At 42.3% G+C, this 27870-nt stretch overlaps 1 protein-coding gene across 1 annotated transcript in view; it reads left to right on the forward strand.

Moving 5' to 3' along the window:
* Positions 1-27870, forward strand: part of atm (ATM serine/threonine kinase) — a 183993-nt gene that overhangs the window by 143065 nt on the left and 13058 nt on the right. The window contains 20 exon segments of the mRNA XM_033023432.1: positions 854-897; positions 900-955; positions 2719-2867; positions 3541-3696; positions 3849-3968; positions 4342-4576; positions 4802-4953; positions 5378-5426; positions 5669-5722; positions 5724-5789; positions 5920-6125; positions 8069-8276; positions 12781-12894; positions 16819-16968; positions 17766-17904; positions 18414-18493; positions 20057-20197; positions 22007-22123; positions 26022-26171; positions 27452-27617. Of these exon segments, the coding sequence (XP_032879323.1) occupies positions 854-897; positions 900-955; positions 2719-2867; positions 3541-3696; positions 3849-3968; positions 4342-4576; positions 4802-4953; positions 5378-5426; positions 5669-5722; positions 5724-5789; positions 5920-6125; positions 8069-8276; positions 12781-12894; positions 16819-16968; positions 17766-17904; positions 18414-18493; positions 20057-20197; positions 22007-22123; positions 26022-26171; positions 27452-27617 (2552 nt within the window).

The following is a 27870-nucleotide window of genomic DNA, read 5'->3' on the forward strand; positions in this document are numbered from 1 at the left end:
GGGAATCTGAGACAGTCATTTGATCTTGGAAGATAAGCAGAATCGGGCAGTGTGTATTGAAAGAAAGAGACCAACACTTGGTAGTTGGAATGGTTAGGATGAAATATAGCACGTTGGGAAAGTAGGTCCTGGAATTGGGAAGCAGCAGTACATTGATAGGAAGATCAGGACCAATGTCAGAGGAGAGTTTGAGTATGCAGGGGAGGGGGGGCAGTGTCAGGGACCAAGCACAGGTCACTGAGGTCAAGCTGCAGCGTGTTAGCTCTCAGTACAGTGCATGGAGGTCCAAAGATGAACGTAAGTCAAGTACATGCCTGGACTTAATATTGTACTATTTAGACCATGTTATCCCAGGATTGTCCATTGAAGGGTGGCCCCAGGACAACATATTTCAATTTCCCTGCCATGACCCAACAAGAGCATCAGATGGTAACTGCAAGGACATGAGAAAGAAATTACTTACTAAAGGTGATTGGATAGAAAATATAATTATGCAGTGGAACATAGATAATTAGATATTTAAAAAAGGTGAATCTCTAACGATATGGAGTAAGCAGGATTGGAATAGATTGTGAGACTATGGGGAATACCATTTTCTTAATCGATCATGTTTTGCTCAGTATTTCTAGAGCTTCAAAATGGGAGTTGGTATTCGTATAACTGAACTTAAGATGCACATCTGCAAATATTTATCATGTGCACAGGTAAATGTAATATTTCCAAGAAACTAGTTTCAGACAATATACAAGAGATATTCTTGCACAAAAATGCCCGCTAATATTTAATTTCATTTGCAACCAATCCTAATTCTTTAGATGTTATTAACGTTAATATTTGTTTTTCAATGTAACAGAGTTCGAACATATGAGCATGAAGTGCAGTGGGACAAGGCTCTTGTAAATATGACATTGAAATGAATCTTCCTGTCTCTACACGCCAAGCTGGTATTGTCCAGGTAGTTTATTTTCATATGGGTCTTAACACTAGTATTAAACATGCACTATGTAACTATAACCATGATAATTGCCTAGTTTAGATGATGGAAAATCAGAAAGTGATCTGCACTGTTTTCGTTCAGTAAATCTGCGGAATATGTTAGGGAACATTTCCATGGCAGTCCATTCTATGGTATTGGGTATTTTCACTATTTCTGGCAGCTTTTTAAATGCCCAGCTACTTGCCTGCAATCCTCATGTGCTACAGATATCACTGAAGGAGTAAAGGGCCTGTCCCACTTGGGCGTCATTTGCGCGTCACGCAGGTGGCGCTCGAAGATTTTGTGAATCCCAAAATCCTGGGGTGCCGCGCGTAACTGCCTACGCCACCATGCCTCGCCATGCGCGCATCACGTGCTCGTCACGACGGGTAAATGATATCGCGTAAATGAGGCGCAAATGACGCCCTAATGGGACAGGCCCTTAACATTACAAAATGTTATCTTGATTTACTGGTGCGTTGCATTGTATTTGTGGTGAGGTGAATGAGCCTGAAAGAATATTCTTTTTGATTTAGTCATGCCATTACTGTAGTACTCAACCAGCAACCTAAATAATGAAAATTAAATAAGAATAATCTCATAATTATTTATTCAATAATCATTAGCAATTGGGAGCAAAACAATTTCAGCCCAGTTGCTCCTTTGGTTTCTTCCTCATTAGCGTCAAAGATAAAAGCTCAGAGTTCAAAAAAAACCTGATGAGAAAAGAAAGGCGTGCATTTATTATATCTTTCTTCAATCTGAAGAAGGGTCTCGACCCGAAACGTCACCCATGCTTTCTCATTGTGAATGAATGAATGAATAAGTTTATTGGCCAAGTATTCACATACAAGGAATTTGCCTTGGTGCTCCGCCCACAAGTGACATGACATACAGTGACAGTTAAGAATGATACATAAAACATTAAACATTAATAATAAAACATCATTGATTAAACATGTGAATTAAATAAAATACCAGAGCAAAAGGAGGCTGCAGATTTTTGGTTATTGAGTAGAGCTACTACTCATGGGGGAAAAAAGCTGTTTTTATGGCTGGCTTTGGCAGCTTTGACAGTCCGGAGTCGCCTTCCTGAGGGAAGTGATCAATTGTGCCAATTGTGGCCCTTCCACTTCTGGTATTTTTTTCTCTGCACTTCCTGTTGCTTATGTGTGGTTTGATTGTATTCATACTTTGTATGATTTGACTGGATAACATGCAAACAATTTTTTTTCATAATAGACGACTTCCATTGCTTAAATTTTATTGAATCAGCGGGAGTTTGTAACTACTTGACAAGTTACACACACAGCTGAGCACTATAAAAATAAAGTCAAAATTCTTGTCTCCAAAATGAAGCCACCATTTATGTTATTGTGTTCCACAACTATCTCCGAAATTGGGACAATGTGCCTTGATGCTGAATACTAGATATCTGGGACGCAATTTGATGCATTAACAGTAGCACCTCACTCACTCCTCAATTACAAAAACCATGAAAACAAAATAATCTACTCGTGAAAAATAGCTAACATCTACTTGGGGTTAGTTGCAGTTGCTGTATGTTGATATCACAATTATAAGCTAAGTAATGGAGGGAGTTGAGATAGTGCCGTCAACTGACAACTATTGATTAATAAGATGCCGATCTATTTGTGGACATTGCTTTTCTGCGTGAATTTTTCTATTTAACATGCTCAGTTTGATGATAACCAAGATTAATTTGTACTTGTTTATTGAAGGCTTTACAGAACTTTGGACTATGCCATATTCTAACTACATATTTAAAGGGGCTTGAAGTTGAAAACACAGAATGGTGTGAGGAACTGCAGGAAATCCGCTTCCAGGCAGCCTGGAGAAACATGCAGTGGGATCATATCCCTCCAAGCAAGTAAGTACAACGTTTTCTGCTGCAATAATCTGAATTGTGCTCACTTTTATGGTAAAATTGTCATCTTATCATACATGCATTAATTATAAATACAGATTTTGGACTTCAAACCAGATCACAATCAAAATGCAGGCACTCCCCGACTTACGCAATAAGCGATTTACATGAACAATTCTCTTAAGCCCACTGCTTTATTTTGGAGTTGCGTGTCTATTACGAGTGCGCTACTGCTTTTCTCGTGGATGCTCCCCATGTGGATAGGAAAGGTTTAGAGGTGATCAGATACAAACAAAGGCAAATGAAACTAGCTTAGTTATAACCTGGTTGGCATGGATAAGTTGGGCTGAAGGGCTTGTTTCCGTGCTGTAATGCATGAACAAAGAAGATATAGATGGAGTATACTTGTGTAAGTATAAAACTATCCACTTCAATAAGAAGAATAGAAGAGCAAAATGTGTTTTAACATGAGAGAGACTTGTAAGTGCAGATATTCATTCAGATTATGGGTCCCTATACATAAATTACAAAAAATTAACCTGTAGATAACGAGGCCATTAGGAAGGCAAATGTTATGCTACGGATTTTGCTCAACCTTTCCGATGTTCATGTTCTTTGATCCTTCCTTTGTTTTCCAAAATGATTTCATTGGAAACTTTTTGTTGTCTTTTCCCAGAGGTGGGAGTTCGAGACCTGGGTATCATGAATCTGTGTACCATGCTTTGCAGTCTCTGAAAGACCAAGAATTCTCTGCCTTCCATGAGGTTTTGAAGGTTGCAGGTAACGTTTCACTCATTGCAGATGATTTGTTCAGATTTTATCTACTTCTGGCGTAATAAAGAAAGTTCCATTTTCCTTGTCGTTAGAAGTCCTGTAAAACCTTGACCCTGCCAATATCTGATACAATTGCTCACCTCAACTATATTTCATACGTTGTGTTTCAACCATTCCAACTAATTGAGTTTCAATTTATTGTGTTGATAGAATTAAAGAAGTTGAAGAATTGTGCAAAGGAAGCCTGGAGTCTGTCTACTCTCTATACCCCACACTATGCAGATTGCAAATACTGGAAGAACTAGAAATCATCGGATACATGCTCTGCAGGTAACGAACTGATGTTTTATCATCATTTATACTGAGGATTATAATTAGTCTTTGTCAAGTAGTTAAAATTACTTTTTACTTAAATAACTAAACAATGTATGTGGCTGAAGGACTGGTGAGGACAGTACTAGACTTAACTGCAGTCACCAGACTTCAATAACCTCCCCTTATAGTTGGCTGTTTAACTAATAGCCACTTAGGCTGCATAATGCCTGTTGAATCACAGATCAATGAAGAGTCAACATCTGCTGATTTGGAACGGATATAAAGGAAATTTATCGAAAAGAGGGCAGAAAGAAATAATGCTTTCTAAATAATGAGAATCATATTCTAAATGTTTTCATTTTCATACATGACATTTCTTTGTTTTCAGTCCTGACCCAGATGATGCTTTGAATACAGTACACAGAAAATGGCAGCACCAGCTTCTGCTTCTCAAGGACAGTGACTTTACATTCCAGGAGCCTGTCTTAACCATGAGGACTGTCATTCAAGAGCTGCTTATCAAAAAAGAAATGGATGGTCAAAGGAAGGAACTCATTAAAGATGCTCTGACTGAGCATTTACTTGAAATGGCAAAATTAGCAAGAGCAGCAAAAAATCCCCAGGTTCAGCTTCGTTTTGACATTTTTTATAGTGGGCATTAAGTGATACAAAATGTTAAGTTATTAAGATGTTAATCTGTAGTCTTATAATTAAAAGCAGCATGTGATTTCTATGCATTTCTTGGAGCTTCATTTATCACTGTACCAAAATAATTAACAAAGGAACTGATTTTGTTTTCACGCACGATTTCCAATTTGTCCATATTTATAACGTTTGTTTGGTTCCAGTTGGCAGAAAAGGCAATTTTCCAAATCAAACAGCACAATCCAGTTGGGTTTGGTGTTTCTACCTGGCAGCTGGAAGAAGCCCAAGTCTTTTGGGATAAACAGGAACAGAGTATTTCTCTTGATATTCTCAAACAGATGATTGACAAGCTAGAGTAAGTTCATTAGGCTCAAATTACGCAAATACTCAAAATGGTTTAATCAGAATTAGTAAAAGTAAGTGATCATGCTTCTGAAAAGCAGGACGAAATTCAAAAACATGTAAATTAAACGTACATTTAAACAGACCTAAATTTGAATGCCATCTCAAATATAAACCCTTGATAGATGACCAAAACCTGGCTAATCTAATATTGTGGTGATTGCAACATATTTCGTCTTGCAAGCAAAACATTAAGGCAAATTGTTATTATTTATTGAGGGTAAAGTAAATGCATAAATACCTGATGACATAATTTGAAGGATAATGTGTCAGTTGTATTGAAAATATATTTTAATACAATGACGAGAACAGGTAAGCCATTCCAAAATCAAAAGAAACACAACCTTTTCTGTTGTTGTGCACATCAATTGGATTAGAATTGAAGAAGTCTCTCTTAGTCTGCCTCTAACAATGGATTTTCAGGATGTAAAAACGCAGAAGCGTTACAATCCATTCGTGCTCATTCAGATCTCTACATGACTTTTGAAATTACTTTCACAGTTTTGTTTTGTAGGCATTGAAAATATTTTTAAGAACGTGAATATGCATGATTAAGCCAAGTTGATAGTCCCTATCATTTTATCTTTTCTTCGGTATTCAGCTGTGGTCTTATTTTAGAATCCTGTTGCATTAGTAATTTTCCACCTGTTCTGTTTTTTTCTTCTTAGGGAACTGATGACAAAGCATTAGTACCACTCTATGTCGAGTGTCTGAGACTGTGGTGGAAATTGGTTGGCAGAAACATGTTTAGAAAGCCCTGGCACCATCATGCAGATGTATTTAGAAAAAGTAAGGAGTAAATTACCAGTTATTCTGTATTGTTCTGACACATTTGGGAAACATTGGACTTTTTACTTTCAAACAAATGTAATGGCAATAATATTACACAGTTTTAGACTATTGCTTTTTGTTTATTCAGGCTGTGACTCATAGCATTCAACATAAGGACATAGTTCACAATGGGAAAATTGAAGCATTTTTATCGTTGGCACGGTTCTCCGATGCACAGTATCAGAGTATTGATAATTATATGAAGTCGTCTGAGTTTGAAAAACAAACGTGCACTTCTCAAAAATGCCAAAGCAGAAATTCATTTAATCAAGGACATAAAGTTCAGACCAACAGGTAAACAGATGTGAAAACTTATGTCATGAAAACAATTTGTGTGCTGATTTAACAATACAGGCACCTCGTATTTTACACGTGTTCGATTTGTACATTTTTGAAATGACGCGCTGGTTTAATTATTACGTGAACCTAATTTATTTTGAGATAACGCATTCAAATTTAGTCCTGTTTGAAAGTATGTTTAATTGACATGTTTTTGAATTACGCGCTGCTTTTCAGAAACATGATCTCTGCGTAAAACGCAAGGTGCCTCTATGGTGCCACTTCTGATTTTCTATGTGAAAGCACAGTACTGTAGCGGCACCTAGTTGTTAGGCCACTCTTGCTATGCGAATCCCTGGCAGTCACAGGAAGGAGTCACGGGATATAGGGGTGTGCCCTAGTATATAAGAACCGACCTTCCCTCTCTCGCTCTCTTCCTCTTCCTCTCTCTTCATGGGAGTGTCCTGCCACCTCAGCAGGATCTCAACCGACCCCACGAGGCAACTCCCTCTCAGCAACAACAATGAGTATTATGTTAGAGTACTAAACGTGCATGTATATCTAACCTACAATGCCTGAATAAAGAATCCATTTATTCACGACGTTTGTGTCTCTACACTGGTGACCCGACGTTCCAAAACGGATATTTTGGATTTCAAATTGGTGGTGACCTGATGTCTGCAGCCAACAGCCCAGCCCAGCTCTACGGTAATGAACGCTATGTATGCAGCCATCAACTGTACGGCAACCGGACGCCGTCTTGGGTCCTGCCGCCGCGGTCGGGCCGCTTGATTCGCGCCTCTACCTGGTCTAGCTGATCGCAGGCCGCCAGGGTCGCCCGCCCACACCCCTGGCCCACCGCAGCAGTCAGCGGCGCAGCAGCCTCGGCCCTCGTTTTCTCTCCCGCAGGACCTGCCCAGAGCTGCCCTCTGGAGCTGAGAGGCCGCGTCTGCCATCGCTCCCCCACCAGCTGCAGCAGGGGCTGCATGTATAGCAGCCCCCAGCATCACCGACTCCCGCCTGACAGCCTCGGGAGTGGGGAGAGAGAGAGAGCGCGCCCGTCCATTACCCCACCGGCCGCTGCTCAAGACCTAGCCACCCGATAGGGCGGCTGCCCGAAGACGTCCTTCTTCTCCTCGCGCAGACCACTGAATTACCATTATCCACCTATCAGCACCAGGCTTTATCCCACACTCATCTCTTTTTCAGCTTTCTCCCCACAACACCCCCCCACCCCCACTGCAATCAATCTGAAGAAGGGTTCCAACCCAAAACGTGGCCCATTCAATTACTCCACAGGTGCTGCCTGATCCACAGAGTTCCTCCACCACTGTGTTTTGCTTACCATTATCCTTTAGAGCATTTTGTATTCTCCAGTGAAATAGCATGGTCTCTTCTGTGTTGTAATATGAATTCATATTCTAAAAATTGCATTGGACAACACTTGTCTTTAATTTTGTTGTTAGATTATTAAATTATTCATTGTTAGATTATTAAAAAGTTGAATGACATATAGAAATTGTAGGTTTACTGTTTGTTTAGTTTTCTAAAACCACAGCTGTCCGTCAGAGTAATATTAAGATATTTTAACTGATTTAGTGTAAACCATACTCACATTAGCTGATAAAGTATTGATGAAAACATAGGATTCCCCTCCTACAGTGCTCGGTCAGATAGGTTCTATAAGGATCCTAATAAAATCATCAATCACGATTCTAAGCTAAGTGTGGGAACTGAGCTCATTAAGCAGACGTTGAGTAGCAGATAAGCACACGAATTCTCCATTGAAAAGGGAAGAGCAGCCACAAATTTTGCTGTAATTCTCTAGCATTTGCTGTTATGCATGTTTAATATTAAGCAGTTGGGGCAAAATAAAATGCATGAAGTAAAACTGAAAGATTGGAAATAACTAACTTTCCTCAATGGATTTAACACTCTAAATATATTCTGTTGACTAGATATGTGGTGAAAGTTCAGCGAGAATGTGAATTGGATGAACGAGCGATGTGTGCATTGCAAGAAGATCGTAAGCAGTTTCTGTGTAGAGCCGTTCAGAACTACATCAACTGCTTGCAGAGTGGTGAAGAACATGACATGCGCATCTTCAGACTCTGCTCCTTGTGGCTTGAAAACTCGGGAGTTGCAGAAGTAAACGAAATGATGAAGGTAATGTCTGGTGACTAGGCAGAGCTCTGATGGCAGGTTGTTTCATGCTACAAAGATCATTTTCAGAATATGTAATATTTCTATTCCTTATTTTATATTTGCTCATCTCGAAGATACAACTAGGTTATCATAAATAGTTTGCAGATCTCTGCTATAATTTATATTCTACAATTTTCTCTTCTGAACATTATCGTGTGTGAATGTTCTTGTATCAGCACTGAGATTAGGTAAAATTGCACAGAGTGGCCACCTGTACATCAGTGAGACCAGGCGTAAACTCGGCGACTGTTTCGCCAAACACTTAAACTTCGTCTGCCAAGGCCTCAGGATCGCCCGGTTTCTATCCATTTTAAATCCTCTTACAATTTGCATTCTGGCCTTTCTGCCTTGGGCCTACTCCATTACTAGAGTGAAGCCACACACAAACTGGAGGAAAAATACCTCGTATTCTGCTTGGGTAGCTTACAACCCAAAAGTATGAACATTTAAATCTCCAATTTTAGGTAAACACATAACCGTCCCCCTTTCCCAACCTCCCCCATATGGCACCCTCCACTCTGGATGTTGATATTACCAGATATATTTACATATCTATCTACATAACTAAAACTCTGATCTTGTTATCTTTCGGTTTGGCGGTCATTCTATTTGCGCACAAATGGTTCGTGATAGCGCTACGATTTTTCGCCAGTTCACTCACCGTTCTCCTGTGCTGCGATTGCACCAAGTTTCGTTCCGATCGGTTGAATGTCGTAAAAGTTAGCGAGGTTTAGAAATGTTAAAAACCGTGTGTGCGCAGACCGATTTCTTCTGCCTTCCAGCGCCGCACGGATAGGTCTCTTTCCCCGTCACTCCCCAGGACGGTCTGCCCCTTCCTTGCTCCGTTGTAACTTTAGTAGAGCTGAGGATGGCCGGCGGAGGTTTCCAACCGGACTTTCGGAGGGACGCAAAGCAGCCCCGCCCCAAGCAGCAGTCCCGCCCCGAGCAGCAGCCCAGCGTCGGAGACCCGACCCAACCCAATGGGTCCCACTTAGTCTAGTTTAAAATATAAATATAACATGCTGGAAATGCAGTTCAGTTCAGATAATATGGTGGGAAAAACAGGGTCAGTGTTTCAGGTTAATGATCTCTTATCAGGATCATGGACAGGATATGATATGATGTATGATATGATTTGACTGGATTGTGTAGAAGGTTTTCATTATCTCAGTGTTATCTCATTAACTCGGCGTAAAGCTGGACAGGTCGCTTACATTCCGTCAACACCTGGCTGGTCTCCGCGACAATGTCATGGCACGTAGCAGCCTCATCCGACGCCTGGGAACAAGTTGGGGAGCCAGTCCAGCAACTCTTCGCACCTTTGCCTTAGCTCTTGTGTATGCTCCAGCTGAGTACTGCGCACCCATATGGGGTAGAAGTAGACATACTAGCCTGGTAGACACGAGCTTTAACAGCATCTTGCGAACCATCACTGGGTGCCTTCAACCTACTCCAGTCAAGCAGCTCCCTATACGTGCAGACATTCCGCCTGCAGGGATCCGATGGCAAGCAGCAACTCTGGCACTATCTCGTCGTGCCATGGACCCAGATCACCTCCTCATCAGCCTATCAGCAGAGAGCAGAGGCCACTCCAACTGAAGTCCTGTCACCCCTTTGCTCCACATGGAAAACAACTCCTAGCATCCATCCAGCCAACTGAGACAAAAGCACACTGGCTAGCCACCAAGTGGTCTCTGGAGTGGAAGGCAACCTCATCTCCATTACACAGCTACATCTCTTCACCAGATAAAAAGCTGTCCAGGGTCTGACCTCCCCAGAGGAGCATGGGTGAAGCTCAACAGACTTCGTACTAGAGTTGGGCGTTTCAATGACAACATGTGGAGATGGGGGCTCCGCCAGAGCCCAGCCTGTGAATGCGGAGCAGAACAACAGACAGTCAACCATGTCATCTCTGGGTGCCGGTTCTACCACCCACCAAATGGAGCTCAGGGCCTGGCAGACATTGACGCAGAGACAACAACCTGGCTGCTCAACACCCAGCTTGAGATCTAACTATTCCTTTGGTTTATGTTTCATTCGCAAGAAGAAGATTATCTCAGTGCACATGACAATATTAAACCAATACCAATATGTGTTCTTGTAGAAGTATTTAAAAGGTAGGTGGATAAGCATATGATATATTGAGGAACAGGCAAGTATGATCAATAATAATAATAATAATAAACTTTATTTATAAAGCGCTTTAAACTACCGCAGTTGCCACAAAGTGCTGTACATGAGAACTCATGGACAAAAAGTTATTACAAACCATTAAAAACCGTAAAACGAAGGACTAAAAATAGTAAAAATTAAAAGACATTAAAAGCACTAAGAACAGGAGCAATGTCTCAGCCAGTGTCGAAAGCCAGAGAATAAAAATGAGTTTTTAGGGAGGATTTGAAGATGGACAGTGAGGGGGCCGGTCTGATGTGCAATGGCAAGGTGTTCCAAAGTGCCGGAGCAGCAACAGAAAAGGCTCTATCCCCTCTGAGTTTCCGCTTAGACCTCGGTACCTCAAGGAGCAGCTGATCAGCTGACCTGAGGCACCGGGCAGGAGCATATAGGTGGAGCAGCTCAGAGAGGTAAGGCGGGGCGAGCCCATTCAACGATTTGAAAACAAATAAAATAATTTTAAAATGAACTCGAAAGTGCACTGGGAGCCAGTGAAGGGAGGCCAAAATTGGCGTAATGTGCTCCCTCTTTCGAGTTCCGGTCAAAAGGCGAGCTGCAGCATTTTGAACCAGCTGGAGACGAGCCAATGAAGCTCGTGCGACTCCAGTGGCACAGAAAGGAGTTTGGTCCAACATAAATCAGACGCAATCATATTTTCTGGTGTTCTTGTGAAAGGTCGTTGATGTGAAATGCTTTTAATTTAATCTTGCGTTTGCAATACCTTACTTTTGTTTCCTGTGTGACATGGACAGCTTTGACGGAAGTATCTTGCCTGGTAATTGAAAATACACTTTATTTAATTCATTACTCCTTCAATGAAGACATTTTATATTGATTTTACTGAGCAATTATGTTCAATAATTTAAAGTTAATATAGCTGTAATTATTCATCATTATACTGCCAGTATTATTGGTTATATGAATATCTCTGCACAACTAGTTACAAATATCAAAAAGGTAAGCAAATGTTGAACCATTTGGACTGATCAACCAGCCTCAGACCTACATTCAAATTTACTTTCTTATGAAGATAGACACAAAAGGTATGATTGACAGCCCCTTCAACAATCTGTTTTTTCGTCTTTTTTAATTTTTAATGTGTTAAAAGTTTGTATAAATGTTCTCTGGTCTGTTTATGTGGGGGTGGGGGGGGAGGGTGGGGTGGGGGGGGGGGGGGGGGGGGGGGACGGGTCGGAGGAAACATTTTTTTCAGTTTCTTACCTTGCCAGAGGTGTGATTCATTTTCGGATCGCATTCTCCGGTTTAACATAGATGGAGCTGGAGGCCTTCTCGGACTGACCTTGGGCCCCTCCGCGTGGCGTCGACTTACATCGGAGTCGAACCCTTGCCTGGGATCGCCCCAATCACGGCCTGCGGTCTTTACATCGGGAGCTCGCAGTTTCGGGAAAGGCCTTGGATGTTGGGAACTCCAACGTCGTGGAAGGTTCGACCAGCCCCGACGCGAGGTTCAATCGTCTGGCGCAGGGGGGCTGATATCCCACCCGATGCAGGAACAGATCGCCTCGACGCGGAGGGCCCACCGCCGGCTACGGGAGACATCATCCTGTCAGCAGAAACCTCGAGGCCCCCGACCGCAGGAGAGCAAAGGGAAGATATTGAACTTTTTTTCGCCTTCCGTCACAGAGAGAAATGTGGAGGAGTCTCTGCGATGGATGTTTATGTGAAAATGCTTTTGTGTGTTCCTTTGCTTATTATTTGTATGACTGACTTGGCAAATGAAGTTCCTCGTATGTTGCAAAACATACTTGGCTAATAAAGTATTATTGTGATTGATTGATTGAAAAATCTAGAGTAACTCAATGGGACAGGCAGCATCTCTAGAGGGAAGGAATGGGTGTCGTTTTGGGTCGAGACCCTTCTTCAGTCTAGCCTGAACTGAAGGGTCTAGTCACCCATTCCTTCTCTCCAGAGATGCTGCCTGTTTCGCTGAGTTACTACAGCTTTTTGTGTCCATCTTTGGTTTAAACCAGCACCTGCAGTTCCTTCCAACACATTACTTTCTTATGATTTGGTCTAATTAGTCCCTGGTTCACCTTCCAGGAAAATAAGATACTTACAAAAAAAAAATGTTAGAACAGAAGATGTGCTTACACTCCTACTGAACTGAACTACTTAATTCTGTAAAAGATAGAATGATATGAACCTCTGTTTGAAGCATATAAGCAAAGTCTGAATCAAAATCTAGATTAATAATATTTGTCCATGTACATGCTTGTAATGCAGAAAGAGTTTTTTATAAAATTCTACTTTCTTTGGCTTTCTATTTTAACAGAAAGGTGTAGAAGAGATTCCATCTTACAAATTTTTACCTTTGATGTACCAGCTGGCTGCTCGAATGGGAACAAAGATGACAGGAGGTCAAAGATTCCATGAAGTGTTAAACAAGGTACTCCAGTCTTGAATGAGCACAACATAATGCATCTTTTTTAGCATTGTTTTAACATTTGGAGATACAGCATGGATACATTTGGAGATACAGCCCTAAAGGCCACCGAGTCCACGCCAACCATCAATCACCTGTTCATATGAGTTCTATGTTATCCCACTTACCTGTCCCTGCACACTAGGGGCAATTTACCCACGCGGTCACAGGGAGAATGCGCAAACTCCACACTGGGTCTCTGATGCTGTGAGGCAATGATTCTACAAGCTGCACAACTGTGCCGTCTCTGTGGCCAAATAAAAATATATCTGGGGAGTCCAGAATCCTTTTTGAGTGTGATTAGTCTCTCTGGCAGATTAATACATTGCTAATACATTTACAGATACTATTTTATTTTGGCCTTATCTAAAAATGCAAAGATTACATTGTATGGAAATCTGAAGTATTGAATAGGGGACAATAGACAATAGGTGCAGGAGTAGGCCATTTGTCCCTTCGAGCCAGCACCGCCATTCAATGTGATCATGGCTGATTATCCCCAATCAGTACCCCGTTCCTGCCTTCTACCCATATCCCCTGATCCCATATCCCATTGGAAAATTATCACCAATGCATCCACGATTTCTAGAGCCACTTCCTTAAGTACCCTGGGATGCAGACCATCAGGCCCTGGGGATTTATCAGCCTTCAGTCATATCAGTCTATCCAACACCATTTCCTGCCTAATGTGGATTTCCTTCAGTTCCTCTTGTCACCCCAGATCCTCTGGCCACTACTATATCAGGAAGATTGTTTGTGTCCTCTTTAGTGAAGACAGATCCAAAGTACCTGTTCAACTCATCTGCCATTTCCTTGTTCCCCATAATAAATTCACCTTTTTCGGTCTTTAAGGGTCCAACTTTGGTCTTAACTAATTTTTTCCTCTTCACATTCCTAAAGAAGCTTACTATCCTGCTTTATATTCTTGGCTAGCTTACCTTCGTACCTCATCTTTTCTCCCCGTATTGTCTTTTTGGTTATCTTCTGTTGTTCTTTGAACATTACCCAATCCTCTTGCTTCCCGCTCATCTTTGCTACGTTGTACTTTGTCGCTTTAATTTTTATACTGTCCCTGACGTCCCTTGTCAGCCATGGTCGTCCCCTTCTCCCCTTAGAATCTTTCTTCCTCCTAGGAATGAACTGATCCTGCACCTTCTGTATTATTCCTAGAAACACCTGACATTTTTGTTCCACTGTCATCCCTGCTAGTGTATCTTTCCAGTCAACTTTGGCCAGCTTCTCCCTCATGGCCCCATAGTCCCCTTTATTCAACTGCAACACTGACACCTCCGATCTACTCTTCTCCCTCTCCAATTGTAGATTAAACCTGACCATGTTATGGTCACTGCCTCCTAATGGCTCATTAACCTCGAGGTCCTTTATCAAATCCGGTTCATTACATAACACTAAATCCAGAATTGCCTTCTCCCTGGTAGGCTCCAATACAAGCTGTTCAAAGAATCCATCATGAAGGCACTCTACAAAGTACCTTTCTTGGGGTCCAGTACCAACCCGATTTTCCCAGTCTACCTGCATGTTGAAATCTCCCATAACAACCATAGCATTACTGTTACTACATGCCAATTTTAATTCCTGATTCAACTTGCGCCCGATGTCCAGGCTACTGTTTGGGGGCCTGTGGATTAGTCCCATTAGGGTATTTTTATCCTTACAATTCCTTAGTTCTATCCATACTGACTCCACATCTCCTGTTTCAATGTCACCCCTTGCCAGGGACTGAATTTCATTCCTCACCAACAGGGCAACCACACCCCCTCTGCCCACCTGTCTGTCTTTTCGATAGGAGATATAGCCTTGAATATTCAGTTCCCAGCCCTGGCCCTCTTGCAGCCATGTCTCAGTAATTCCCACAACATCATACTTGCCAGTTTCTAACTGAGCCTCAAGCTCGTCCACTTTATTCATTATACTTTGCGCATTCATATACAGTCCTTTGACCTCCGTATTCACTTCCCCCTCGCAATTGGCCCTGACCTTACTCTGTTGTCCATTCTCAAGCTTTCCTTCCCATTAATTCGAGAATCTTTTGTAAATTTTCCTGTAGCCACTTCCCCTTCAACTCCATCTTTATACTCCCAATTTGTCAATCCCTCCCCCCTACTATTTAGTTTAAACCCACACGTGTAGCCCTAACCTGCCTACCAGAATGTCGGTCCCCCTCCAGTTAAGGTGTAACCTGTCCCTTTTGTACAGGTCACCCCTACCCCAGAAGAGATCCCAGTGGTCTATAAATCTAAATCCTTGCTCCCTGCACCAGCCCCTCAGCCACACATTCAGATCCCCCATCTCCCTGTTCCTGTCCTCACTAGCACGTGGTACTGGAAGCAATCCAGAGATAACCACCCTAGAAGTCCAGCATTTCAGTCTTCTTCCCAACTCTCTGAAGTCATGTTGGAGAACCTCCTTCCTCTTCTTCCCGATGTTGTTTGTGCCTACGTGCACAACTACTGCCGGCTGTTCACCTTCTCTCTCTCGGATGTTCAGAATTTGGCTTGTGACATCCTGAACCCTGGCACCAGGGAGGCAACAGACCATACTCGCATCTTGTCTGCCGCCACAGAATCTCCTGTCCGCTCCTCGGACAATGGAGTCACCCACCACTAGAGCTCTGCCCGACGTCGGTCTCGCCAGTCGAGTCCCATCTATAGGATTGGAGCCACCGACGTGTCCGCCGCTCGGACTGGAAACATCGTCTCCCTGGACAGTTCCCAAGAGGGCGTACCTGTTTTCATTAGGCACAGCCACCTGGGTCTTCCGCACTCCACGATTTCCACCCTTTCTCTCCGTCACACACCTTGGTTCTTCCCATATCCTCGGCGTGACTACCTCACTGTAGGTCCTGTCCAGGAAACTCTCATTTTCCCGGATGGCCCACATATAAAAAAGGAGATGAGTAGTTTGGATCAGGTTTGCTAGTAAAATGTGATACACATTCCAAACACAATTACTCTGCAGCAGATTATGCAGTTGCCCTGATAAGGCAAATCCATAATATTCCAGGATAGAACTGAATGGCCCATCATCTTGGAGTAACACAATAGGTACACCTGTTGCTGGAAGCTGTGGTTCTGCACAGCTTTTGCACATACTGCATCTGCCACTGATGGATGGTGCCCTGGAAACTCCAGTGGTCTTGACTAGAAAAGTGACAGAATCCAAAGGAAGTAAAACACTTGTACTTGCATAGTTTTGTTTATTTCTTCAGGACTTCCCACTGTTTCAAATTTTGCTGCTGACCGTCATATGCATGAAATAATCTTACATTCTGCATATTTTTATAATTTTATGCACTGAGTTCTCTCGTTATTTCTTATTTGGATGATTCCATTTGTAACTTGTTCATGAGGGTGCTGAGCAACATGAGCCATTCACAATTTCGGTTTTCGTGAAGAAGTATTTTTGATCTGATTTCTGTATTACCCCTATTACATGCACCTCCTTATTCATACTGTGTTTGATATCACAACTGATATTCAGGGGCCTATATACAACACCTATTCTAATACCTCTTCTAAATAATCAAACGTGCTTTTATAAGATTATTTAATCTAAAAGTTGGAAAGATCATTGCAGTGTGGGTCACCCTTGGTCATGCTTACATGTTTGAAACTCTAATTTCATCAGGAGAGTAAGACCAAAAATCAGTGAGAGAACTTTCATAATTAGGTTGACACAACTAGGTTCTTGGGGAGAAGAATGGTAGTTAGGAATCGGAAGGTATAAGAAGGATAATAGAATTGTTTATACAAAAGAAAGACCAAGGGATAAGACATCTATTTTTTTTAAGTGGAATATCTTGAATTTTTATCTGTCTCCTTCATAAATAACAATGTATTCTCATAATTTTGTTTTATTAATGTCTTACAGCTAATTGAAAGAACTTCATTGGATCATCCACATCACACACTGTTTATCATTTTAGCCTTATCCAATGCAAACAAGGATGACATTCTAGGGAAACCTGAAGAACTGAGGAGGGGTAAACATACAAAAAAGGAGATGCCACACTTACATCAGGTTTGTTGGTAAAATGTGATGAGTAATCAGAATCAGATTACCCTTCAATTGTAAACTACTCATGAATCCTTTATTACTTCTCACTCTCTTTCCTCCCAGTGTCACTCCCCCCAGGAACAATTGCCTTTACCAGTACCTACCTGCTTGCTTCTCCTATTCTGCCTGGTGACCACCTGTTCCTTCTCTGTCTACACATAAATAAACTGCTGTGCATCAAGTATCTATATGTTGCTGTCCATGAAGTGCTCGGCGTAACAGATGCACCAAATTGACTCCAAAACGTTGGAGTAACTCAGTGGGTCAAGCAGCATCTCTGGCGGACTCCCGTGTCGTCCAGTGATGCTGCCTGACCTGCTGAGTTACTCCTGTCTGCCATAGATGCTGCCTGACCTGCTGTGTTACTCCTGTCTGCCATAGATGCTGCCTGACCTGCTGTGTTACTCCTGTCTGCCATAGATGCTGCCTGACCTGCTGTGTTACTCCTGTCTGCCATAGATGCTGCCTGACCTGCTGAGTTACTCCAGCATTTTGTGTTTCGCTCAAAATTCCAGTATCTGCAGTTCCTGCTTTCTCCAAAATGATCACAATTGACAACTTTGCACATGGAATGGATTCACATTCCGAGTGACTGAATTGTCAATCCATTCCTTCCTTCACTGATAACCTTATAAAGTAGAGTTTGATAGGTATGACATTTAAAATAAAAAGTATCTTTCACATTTGCAAAATAATAGATATTTCATTGCTGTGGATAGTATTCCTTTCAGATCGTCTCAACAATGTTATTACTGCTTTAGGAGAGAATGGATGCTGCCAGTAACATAATAAATACCGTTCGAAAATCTAAAGCTAAACTGATAAAGGACATTGAGAGATTATGCGATTCCTTAATCACGCTTGCAAATATGGACACTAGTAAATGGAAAACAGAAAGAAGTAAGTATTTGTTAACATTTTATGTTCATTATTTACCAACCCAAATTTCATTAGTTGTTTAAAAATATGTATGGAAACCAATATTAATAGAAAAGGAAAACATATTTTCTTGAGGTTCGTTAGGGGTATCAAAAGTGATTTGTCTTACATTTCCCATTTTCTATTGCTCCTCGCTAAATGATATGGTTTCTTATGTAAGTCAAGTTTGGTAGTGAGCTGGATATGTTGCATATTTAGATACTTTCACTTCTAAAAAGCATTCTTACTTTTGGTCTGGTTACTTGGGCTACCTGTTTAAGAGAAGGAAGTGAAGAACTACTTGGATAGATCTATGGTGCTTATGCCGATTAAAAAATATATATATTGACGATATGTGGAAGGAATTGGTCTGGCACTTTCCATGTTTAGTTTTCCTGCATTCCTAATCTTTCTCAGTTGTATGATTTAAATGATTAATTACTTCTATATAACAAAGTATTTAAAAATTATTGTGCCTTCTCTAATTGTAGAAGCCATTGAAATTCCTGCAATACAGCCTATCACAAAAATAAAGAATCTTGAAGTTGTTATTCCAACAATGGAAGTCAAGGTAAAATTAATAATAGTGACCTTATTTACCTTTTGTTTTTAATGTATGAATACGGATTATAACATTATAAAGCAATAAATCGAGAGCAGCAATTATTGAGTAAGTCTACACCTGACACATGGGATTTGCTTTAAGTCAACCTCAGTATTTCCCTCCATGAGGTCTTTCCAGCTTTCTTTATAAAAGGTCATATTTGATTTCACCCTCCTTAACTTTACAAATGTTTTCTTTTAGACCAAATTTACACCCATCTACCATCCAAGGTTCCCTTAACTTGCCATCCTTATCACTCCTGAACTCTGATCAGCTGGCTTTAAGCAAATACCATGTGTCAGGTGTGGGCTTATGCAATAACTGCTGCTCTCAATTTACTGCCTAATGATGTTACAATCTCTCCTTTCCAAATTTAATAGTTTATCCTAATGGGCCTGTCCCACTTAGATGATTTTTCAGGCGACTGCCGAGGACTGTCAAGTTGCCGGCGGTCTGAAGAAGGGTGTCGACCCGAAATGTCACCTATTCCTTCGTTCCGTAGATGCTGCCTCACCCGCTGAATTTCTCCAGCATTTTTGTGTACCTTCAGTTTTTCCAGCATCTACAGTTCTTTCTTAAACAAAACGTCAAGTTGCTGGCAGTCGCCTGAAAAACACCTTGCCTTCTTTCACCAGCCCATTATGCAGGAGGGGGACAGGGCAAGCGGGGGGAGTGCTGATTGAGTGAAATTCACACGGTGCAAAGCCAATGTGATACAGACACACACCGCGATGAACAGGAAGGTTGGTGCTGTGATTAAGACGGTTAAAACACAGTGTACGGTGAGTCCTTTAAAAGTGGGGAGGAGAAGGGGTGGAGACAACTTTTAAGAAGCCAGAGAGACATGGCTGTGAAGCTCGCTGGACATTTAACCAAGGTTATCCTTGGTTCTGAAAACTACTGCTTATGTTTTTTTTTCCCCAATGAGCCAATGAAATTCACCGGTCAGCACCAGCTACAATCTACGAGAACCTTCGACTTCCTGGCAACCACTAGGACCTCCTGGCGACCCACCTACGGCACGAGAATTCTCGCTACTCTCCATGGCGGTTTCATTCTAGTCACCGCAAATTTTTCAACATGTTGAAAAATTCGCGGCGACCATAATGAGGCCGCGAATAATTCCCAGAATGCAGGAACTCCTCACGACCATGAAGGCGACTCCCCGGCAACCACCCGCGAACAAGTTGAGTCCATGTGGCGACTGCATAGTCTCCTGCAGTCGCTTAAAAAGTTGCCTAAGTGGGACTTGCCCATTAAGTCCTGATGTATCCCTCTTCATAACTACCTCAAAGTATTCGCAGTACCTTATTGTTTATAACAATCTCAAAATATTTACCCTGTACCCCATTCCATTACTAATTTGTAAGGCAGTCAGACTGAAGAAGGGTCCTGACCCAAAACATCACATATCCACGTTCTCAAGGGATGCTGCCTGACCCACTGAGTTACTTTGGCATTTTGTGTCTTTTCTTTGTAAATGAGCACCTGCAGTTTCTAATTTATAACTTTTTATTGTTCTGCTTTCAGGTTGATCCATCTGGAAAGTATGAAAACCTGATAACTGTACAATCATTCAAGTCTCAGTTTCGATTAGCAGGAGGAATGAATCTTCCAAAAATCATTGATTGTGTGGGGTCCGATGGCAAAGAGAGAAGGCAGCTAGTCAAGGTAATTTGCAGTTGAAGGGAACAAATCTGTGTAATGGAGTCAGTCATACAGTGTAGAAATAGGCCCTCAGCCCAACTTGCGTACACCAACCAACATGTCCTATCTACACTAGTTCCATCTGCGTGCTTTTGGTCCATATCCCTCTAAACCTGTCCTATCCAAGGGTCTCAACCCGAAACGTCACCCATTCATTTTCACCAGTGATGCTGCCGGTCCCGCTGAGTTACTCCAGCATTTTGTGTTTATCCATGTACCTGTCTAAATGTTTCTTAAACGTTGCGATAGTACCGGCCTCAACTGCCACGTCCGGCAGCTCGTTCCATACACCCACCACCCTTTGTGTGCAAAAGTTACCGGTCAGATTCCTATTCAAACTTTTCCCCCTCATCTTAAACCAATGTCCTCTGGCTCTCGATTGCTCTACTCTGTGAGATTGATTATTGTTGATCTGAGGATCCCACTATATGATGGATAGGAGTGTGTCAAGGGTTGAGTGTGGGTTGCACAACTGGTTTGGTAAAATGAAAATAGAAACAAAAAGTAATTCAGTCTGAAGAAGGGACTCAACCGGAAACATCACCTGTTCCTTTTCTCCAGAGATGCTGTCTGACCTGCTGAGTTACCCCAGCTTTTTGTATCTAATTAGGTTTAAACCAGCATCTGCAGTGCCCTCCTGCACATATGGTAAAATGAAAGCTGTCCCAAGCTCATCTCAAGTGCATTAATACTCAGGTTCTGGGTCAGGCATGATCTTATTTAAATGAAGTGCGCCTCTCAGATCTGTGCGCAACTTGTGCCTAACTGGTGCATGGTGGATTTCCTGGAGCTCTGATAAAGGTGCACATCCTGCAGACTGCAGCTACCAGATCAGGAGGTAAGCCCTTCTCCAGCACTGGGTGATCTTGGTCCTCAGTGATCGTTGGCTGTATCCTTCTACTGCAGGCATTCCCACCTGGAAGCCTCCCTTCAGTATCCAGAGCACTGGGAAACCCAGTCACCTGAAAATGACCAGTTGCAAGCAGGAAACAAAGAAATTCTAATGTGGTTATACTGTCAAATCTGCTAAGTTTCCTGAATTTAGGCGTGCATTATCCTTCTCCATAAATTGTGGGTCTGTGGAGTCGAGTGGTGTACATTAAAATGTGTTTTATGCTTTATAACATTATCTAAGGTAAGACTATTAATTAACCTGTGTCTTCTAATGTAATACAAAGTTGACTTGGAGTTAGGAGACATAGGGAACATAGGGGGGAGGATATTTCCTGATAGGAAGTTTGTGACTAGCGATGCGCCACAGGAATCAGTGTTAAGACTTTAACTGTTTGTGATGTAGATTAATGGCTTGGATGTGAATGTAGGTGGTATGATGAGTAGTTTGCAAATGACTTGAAAATTGGTGGTGTTGTGGGCTAATGAGGAAGATTGTCAAAGGCTGTAGCAGAATATAGGTCAGTTGGGCAGAGTGTTGGCAGATGGAAATTAGCCCCGACCAAGGTGATTAATTTTGAGGTGAAATAAGGGTTGGAAACATATGGTAAATGTTAGAACACCAAAGAATGGTGATGAACAGAGACCTAGGAATCCCAGTTCATAGTTTCTTGAAAGCGGCAATAGGTGGTTAGGGTGGTGAAGGAGGCACGTGGCATATTTGCCCTCATAGATTGGGGCATTATTAAGCATTGTGACAAGACTTTGCGACTTTACAAATCATTTGTTCGGCCGCACATGGAGCATCTGGTTCCCGCACTATAGGAAGGATGGACTATCGTGTTATAGCGTTGTATTAATGCATTTGACCTATTTCTCCAGGGTCGGGATGATCTGCGACAAGATGCCGTAATGCAGCAGGTTTTTCAGATGTGCAACACTCTTTTGGAAAAGAATTCGGAAACCAGAAAGAGAAAGCTGACTATCCGTACATACAAGGTAAACTGTTCTGATGGATGTACAGAATATATAGTACCTTCACAGCCTCAGAACATACCAAAAGATTTTAGTAATTTTGGTTGAAGTAGGAGCCTGTTTCTGTGCACTATGGCTCTGTAACTGTCTAATAAATCTGTGCAGGGATTGACAATTAACTTCCCCGCGCTTCTATGTAATGCCATAGGATTTTTAACACATGTACCTGAGTGAACAGAATCAGCCTTGGTTTAACAACTCAGTGGAAAGGGATTGTGGCATTTCCTCAATCTGCATTGAGATATCAATCTAGATATTTGTGCTCAGATCTCCAGGACTTGATGTCACAAATAGACTCATACAGCACAGAAACAGACCCTTCGGCCCAGCTTGCCGAAGCCCCATCAACACTAGTCCCACCTGCCCAATTTTGGCCCATATCCCTCTCAACCTTTCCTATCCATGTACCTGTCAAATGTCTCGTTTTTGGAGGTCTGATTTTTTTTTATGATGGGGGGGAAGGGAGAAACTGTATTTCTCGGTCCCTACCTGGTCGGAGTTGCGGGTTTTCTCCGAGCAGCATCTTCGCCCTTTCTCGTGGCCTACAACCTGATCTGGAGCGGCGTTTCCTGCCGGGACCGGCCAGAATCTTCATCATCGGTGGCGGCGCAGCATTGAAGCACCATCACGGAGCGGGTGATGCCTTACCCGTGTCACCGTGGGGTAAGCTCCGGAGTGCTGAGACCGCTGACTCCAACATCACGGAGCTGTGGGTTCTGTGGAGCGTCCAGCCGTGGCAACGCTGAACTTTAAACACCGCGGAGCCTGGGATCTCTCGCCGAGATCGCCAGTGTCGGAGCTTCGACCAACGCGGCCTGTGGACTTCGGGAGCCGCGGTCTCTGGCAGCAAGTGGCCGTTCCAGATACTCCAAGCCGCTGAAGAGAATTCCCCCTATGTCAGAGCACCATCATCCGGCGAGAGGGCCTGAAACATCGGGCCGCCGTTGCGGCGACTGCGGAGGCCTCAAATAGGCCCCGACTACGGGGTGAACAAGAGGAGTGGACTGGACTTTGTTGCCTTACCTCACAGTGGGAACCATTGTGGGGGGATATTTTTATGTTTTATGTTAAATTCTTCTTTAATGTGGTGTCTTACTTTTATTGGTGTGCTGCAAGTGGCAAAACAAATTTCAGACTTGCTCTGACAAAGTAATGTCGTATCGTATTAAATGTTATTATAGTACCTGCCTCAAACCCAATGGTGGCACATTGGGTAATACTAAACTAAGGTCTGATGAATGAACCTCTCGCCAGTCTTCCAAATGCAGTGCTGCTCATCCCCTTATTCCTTTAATAAAATGAAACTAATCATTATAAATGCAACTTGCTTTTGTATGTGTACCTTCTCTTTCCCCTTCCCACCGCGTCACTTCTCAGAAACCGATATTGAATCCCTTTCTTCAGTCAACGTGTCTTATCACTGCTTCTTAATCGCTAAGGTCTCACTTTCTCTTCCTGTCCTCAATGTTTGATGATACTCTAAATAGTTTCCCTTACTCAGGAATTTTCCAGCTCCCATTTAAAGCTGACCTCGTACCCTTTTTTAAAATAAAGTACACTTAATCCCTCAGTTTTTACCTGCATCTCCAACACCTCTCCAGCTAGTTGTAACTTATTTCCTTCCATTCTTTCTTATCAAATCATTGCCTGAACATCTGTAGTGTTTGCTTCTGTTTTTCTATTATTTCCATTCGCTAACGCTGTTCTTGCTGGGTCCCCAGTGTATCAAATTTAAAATCTTCCTTGTCTTCAAACCATACCTTATTGAAGTAGCCATACAAGTAGATAGAGTGGTAAAGAGGGCATGTGGCATATTTGTCTTAATCGATCGGGGCATTGGAAGTCATGTTGCAGCTTTATAGACCTTAGGTTAGCTGGCATTTGATATATTGTGTATAGTTCTGGTCATCCATAACAGAAAGGATGTGAGGATTTTATAGAGAGCGCAGAGGTGCTTTATCAAGTTAGAGGCTATTGTCCAACCTCTCCTTGGATTGTTTTCTTCAGGGCAGCGGAAGCTGATGAGAAATCTGATAGGTTTATAAAATGAAGAAATGCATAGATGGAGTCAGCAGACTGAACTACAGTCCAGTTGACGGCACGACTCGCGTTGCAGCGGCCCCTGCAGCCTGTCTGTCTTTTTAATTTTTTTGTCTATGTAGTTGTTGTGTTTTTTTAATTCTGTTTTTAACTGTGTATATGCGGGGGGGGCAGGGGGGTACTTTTGAAATCTCTTCCCTGCACGGGAGACCAGACCTTTTCCCTGTCGGGTCTTCGTTGTCGTTGGGGCCTTGCACCATGGAGCGGCCTCCAACCGGAACGACCTGGGGGCTCCAGTCGCGGATCTGCGTACTTACCATCACTGGCCGGCCTCGGAGCGTGGGGAGCGGTGGTGGCTCGCTATTGCGGCCCGACTCCGGAGCTCGGAGGCTCCAGCCACAGGTCCGGTGGACTGTGATATCGGGAGCTCGCGGGTCCGGGTGGGAGACCGCTTTTCGGAGCTCCCGCAACGCAACTTCTCCAGCCCGTGTCGCGGGGTTGGAATTGACAATTTGTTAGCTTTGAAAAACTCCTTTGTTGCTTTAGCAGTATGTTTGGCATCATTGCCTTGCTGTAGAATGAACCGCCAACCAATTAGTTTTGAGGCATTTGATTAAACTTGAGCAGATAGGATGTGTCTATACACTTCAGAATTCATTATGCTACTACCATCAGCAGTTGTATCATCAATGAAGATAAGTGAGCCAGTACCTTCAGCAGCCATACATGCCCAGGCCATAACCCCCCCCCACCACCGTGTTTCACAGATGAGGTGGTATGCTTTGGATCTTAGGCAGTTCCTTCTCTCCTCCATACTTTGCTCTTGCCATCACTCTGGTAGAAGTTAATCTTCGTCTCATCTGTCCACAGGACCTTTTTTCCAGAACAATGGTTGCTCTTTTAAGTACTTCTTGGCAAACTATAACCTGGCCATCCTATTTTTGCGGCTAACCAGTGGTTTGCATCTTGCAGTGTAGCCTCTGTATTTCTGTTCATGAAGTCTTCTGCGGATAGTGGTCCTTGACAAATCCACCCCTGAAGCGTGTTTCTGATCTGAGGATTTTTTGAGGATCTGTCCTGTAGCATGGTGCCCAGAACTGGACACTATACTCTACATGCAGCCTCACCAATGTCTTATGTAACAGCACAATTATCTCCCATCTTCTATACACAATACCCTGACTGTTCAAGGCCAATGTGCCCAAATCATTTTTGACCACCCTATCTACTTGCACTCCCAGATCCCTCTACAAAACTCACCAAACCCCGACCATTCCCTGTGTAGGTACTGCCCATGTTATACTTTCCAAAATGCAACGACATTTCTCTTTATTAAATTCCATCAACCATTCCTCGGTCCACCTGGCCAACCGATCAAGGTCCTGCTGCAAATTTTGACATCTATCTTTGCTATCTTCTATACCACCTATCATCATGATATCACATATCATCCGCAAACTTGCTAACCTTGCCATGTACATTCTCATCTAAATCACATATAGATGACAAACAGTAATGGGTCCAGCACCAAACCCTAAGATACACCATTGGTCACAGGCCTCCAGTCTGAGAAGCAAACTTCCACCATCGCCCTTTGCTTCCTTCCACGAAGCCAATTTTCTATTCATTCAGCTATCTCTCCTTGAATCCCATGTAATCTAAATTCTAATGCATTTTGATTTTAGTAATTTGAAACTAATATATTTATTCAATTAAATTATATATGATTTGTATTTTATTTCTCACTGTAAACCATCAAGTAACCCTGCTGCAGTATATTGATGAGCTTTGCACCTGAATGTACTCCCTTTTTCTTGGGCAGGTTATTCCTCTTTCTCAAAGAAGTGGCATTCTTGAATGGTGTGCAGGAACCACGCCCATTGGGGAATATCTGATTAACCCAAGTGAAGGAGCCCATAAGAGGTATCGACCAAGCGACTGGAGCAGCCTAGAATGCAGGAAGAAAATGTCTGTGAGTCACAACTAGATTCTTGAAAACTTCTGTTTTTGAAGTTATTTAAGAATTATAGTGCATTCGAATGTGATTGTCTTAACATTTTATGGAACTGGTCATATATCTAGGTGCAAGTCCATCTGCAATATTTAATATTTCATACATGTGATATTGTTCAGAGTGTTCTCACTATTTCTTGAAACTGATACCCTTCAGAGGGAAAAGATAAGAGAATAAATTGGCTTAATCCAATAAGAGCCATATCAATATCAAAGAAGCCACAAAGTGATTTTTTTTTTTTTTTTTAAACGTGTCTGGATATTCGACCATGCCATAAGTTTATGCATGGCAGGGCTGAGCTGGTATAACATTCATCAGGAAACCACTTAATCGGTTGCATGCTTACAATTTTAAATTGAGTAATTCTCTGCCAGTGACATCCCAATAGAGGAAAATCTGTAGATAAGTGACCGTGAAGTGAATAGTCGTGTTTAATGTCATTGCTGCACATGGAATTGGGAGTTTGTGACATTGTGAAAGTATGGACCTCAACTAGAAACGCAGGACTTGAGGAAAAAAGGACGGCCTTTATTCTTATGAGTGCAGGAGGCTAAGGATGATCTTATAGAGGTGTATAAAATCATGAGGGTTAATAGGGTGAACACTCAGACTTGTTGTGGCCATTTCTTAAATACCCTATCAATTCAGGTCGTACAATGCCGGATTTCCCAGTGACACCCGCATTGTGTGATTTTAAACGTGATTAAACCATTTCCCATTGAGTGGAAAAAATAAGTACAGACAACCTTTGTTATTGCCGATTGTCCACCATAACCGAATAAGTGATTGGTTCCGACCACCGAACGGTCACTCCGTGAATCAACGACGTTGTCAAATACAAAGTTCCTTTCAACAGCTAAAAATGCATTTTTGTTACTGCAAGTTAAAAATACTAAAGGCTATGAGTAAATTAATATCATTGCTCAAGTGTTCATCGAAGCAACTGCTTGTCAATTTCTACGGCCTCCCGCAGTGTAGCTAGCAGCCTGTGTTCTTAAAGAGACAGTGGTGTCTGATTACTGTGGGGATGCTCCATCTGCTATGACCGAAACCCATTGTAAAGAGGTCCATAATAACGAGAGTAGATTGTATGTTACAGACTAGAATCCATGGATGCTAGATGGTGGGAAAAATCTCTCTCATTAGATGGTGGGAAAAATAGAAAAATAGTTTAGATAAGAGTAATTTATCAATCCATCAGCACCAAATGCTATATCATAACATATGATTCATTACAGGAAGCACAGAAACTGAGCTTTGAAGGTAAATATCAAGTCTTCATGGATGTCTGTAAGAATTTCCGGCCTGTCTTCCGATATTTCTGTATGGAGAATTTTTTGGATCCAGCCGTTTGGTTTGAAAAGCGTCTTGGATACACTCGAAGTGTGGCTACATCTTCAATTGGTATGTCACTGTTTATTCTTGTATTGTGAGGTGAAAACATGCTTCTCAGATTATTGCACATATGTCATTCTGAGTTTTGGAACCCTTATCAATAAACCTCTTGGATTTTATTGCCCAGTGCTGGAGATATAGAGTTATACAGTGTGGAAACAGGCCCTTCGGCTCAACTTGCCTATGCCGACCAGTGTGCGCCATGTACACCAGTCCCACCTGCCTGCGTATGGCCCATATCACTTTCAACCTATCTTATCCA

This window comes from Amblyraja radiata, chromosome 6 (genome assembly GCF_010909765.2).
Source record: "Amblyraja radiata isolate CabotCenter1 chromosome 6, sAmbRad1.1.pri, whole genome shotgun sequence".
Classification (NCBI taxonomy): Eukaryota; Metazoa; Chordata; class Chondrichthyes; order Rajiformes; family Rajidae; genus Amblyraja; species Amblyraja radiata.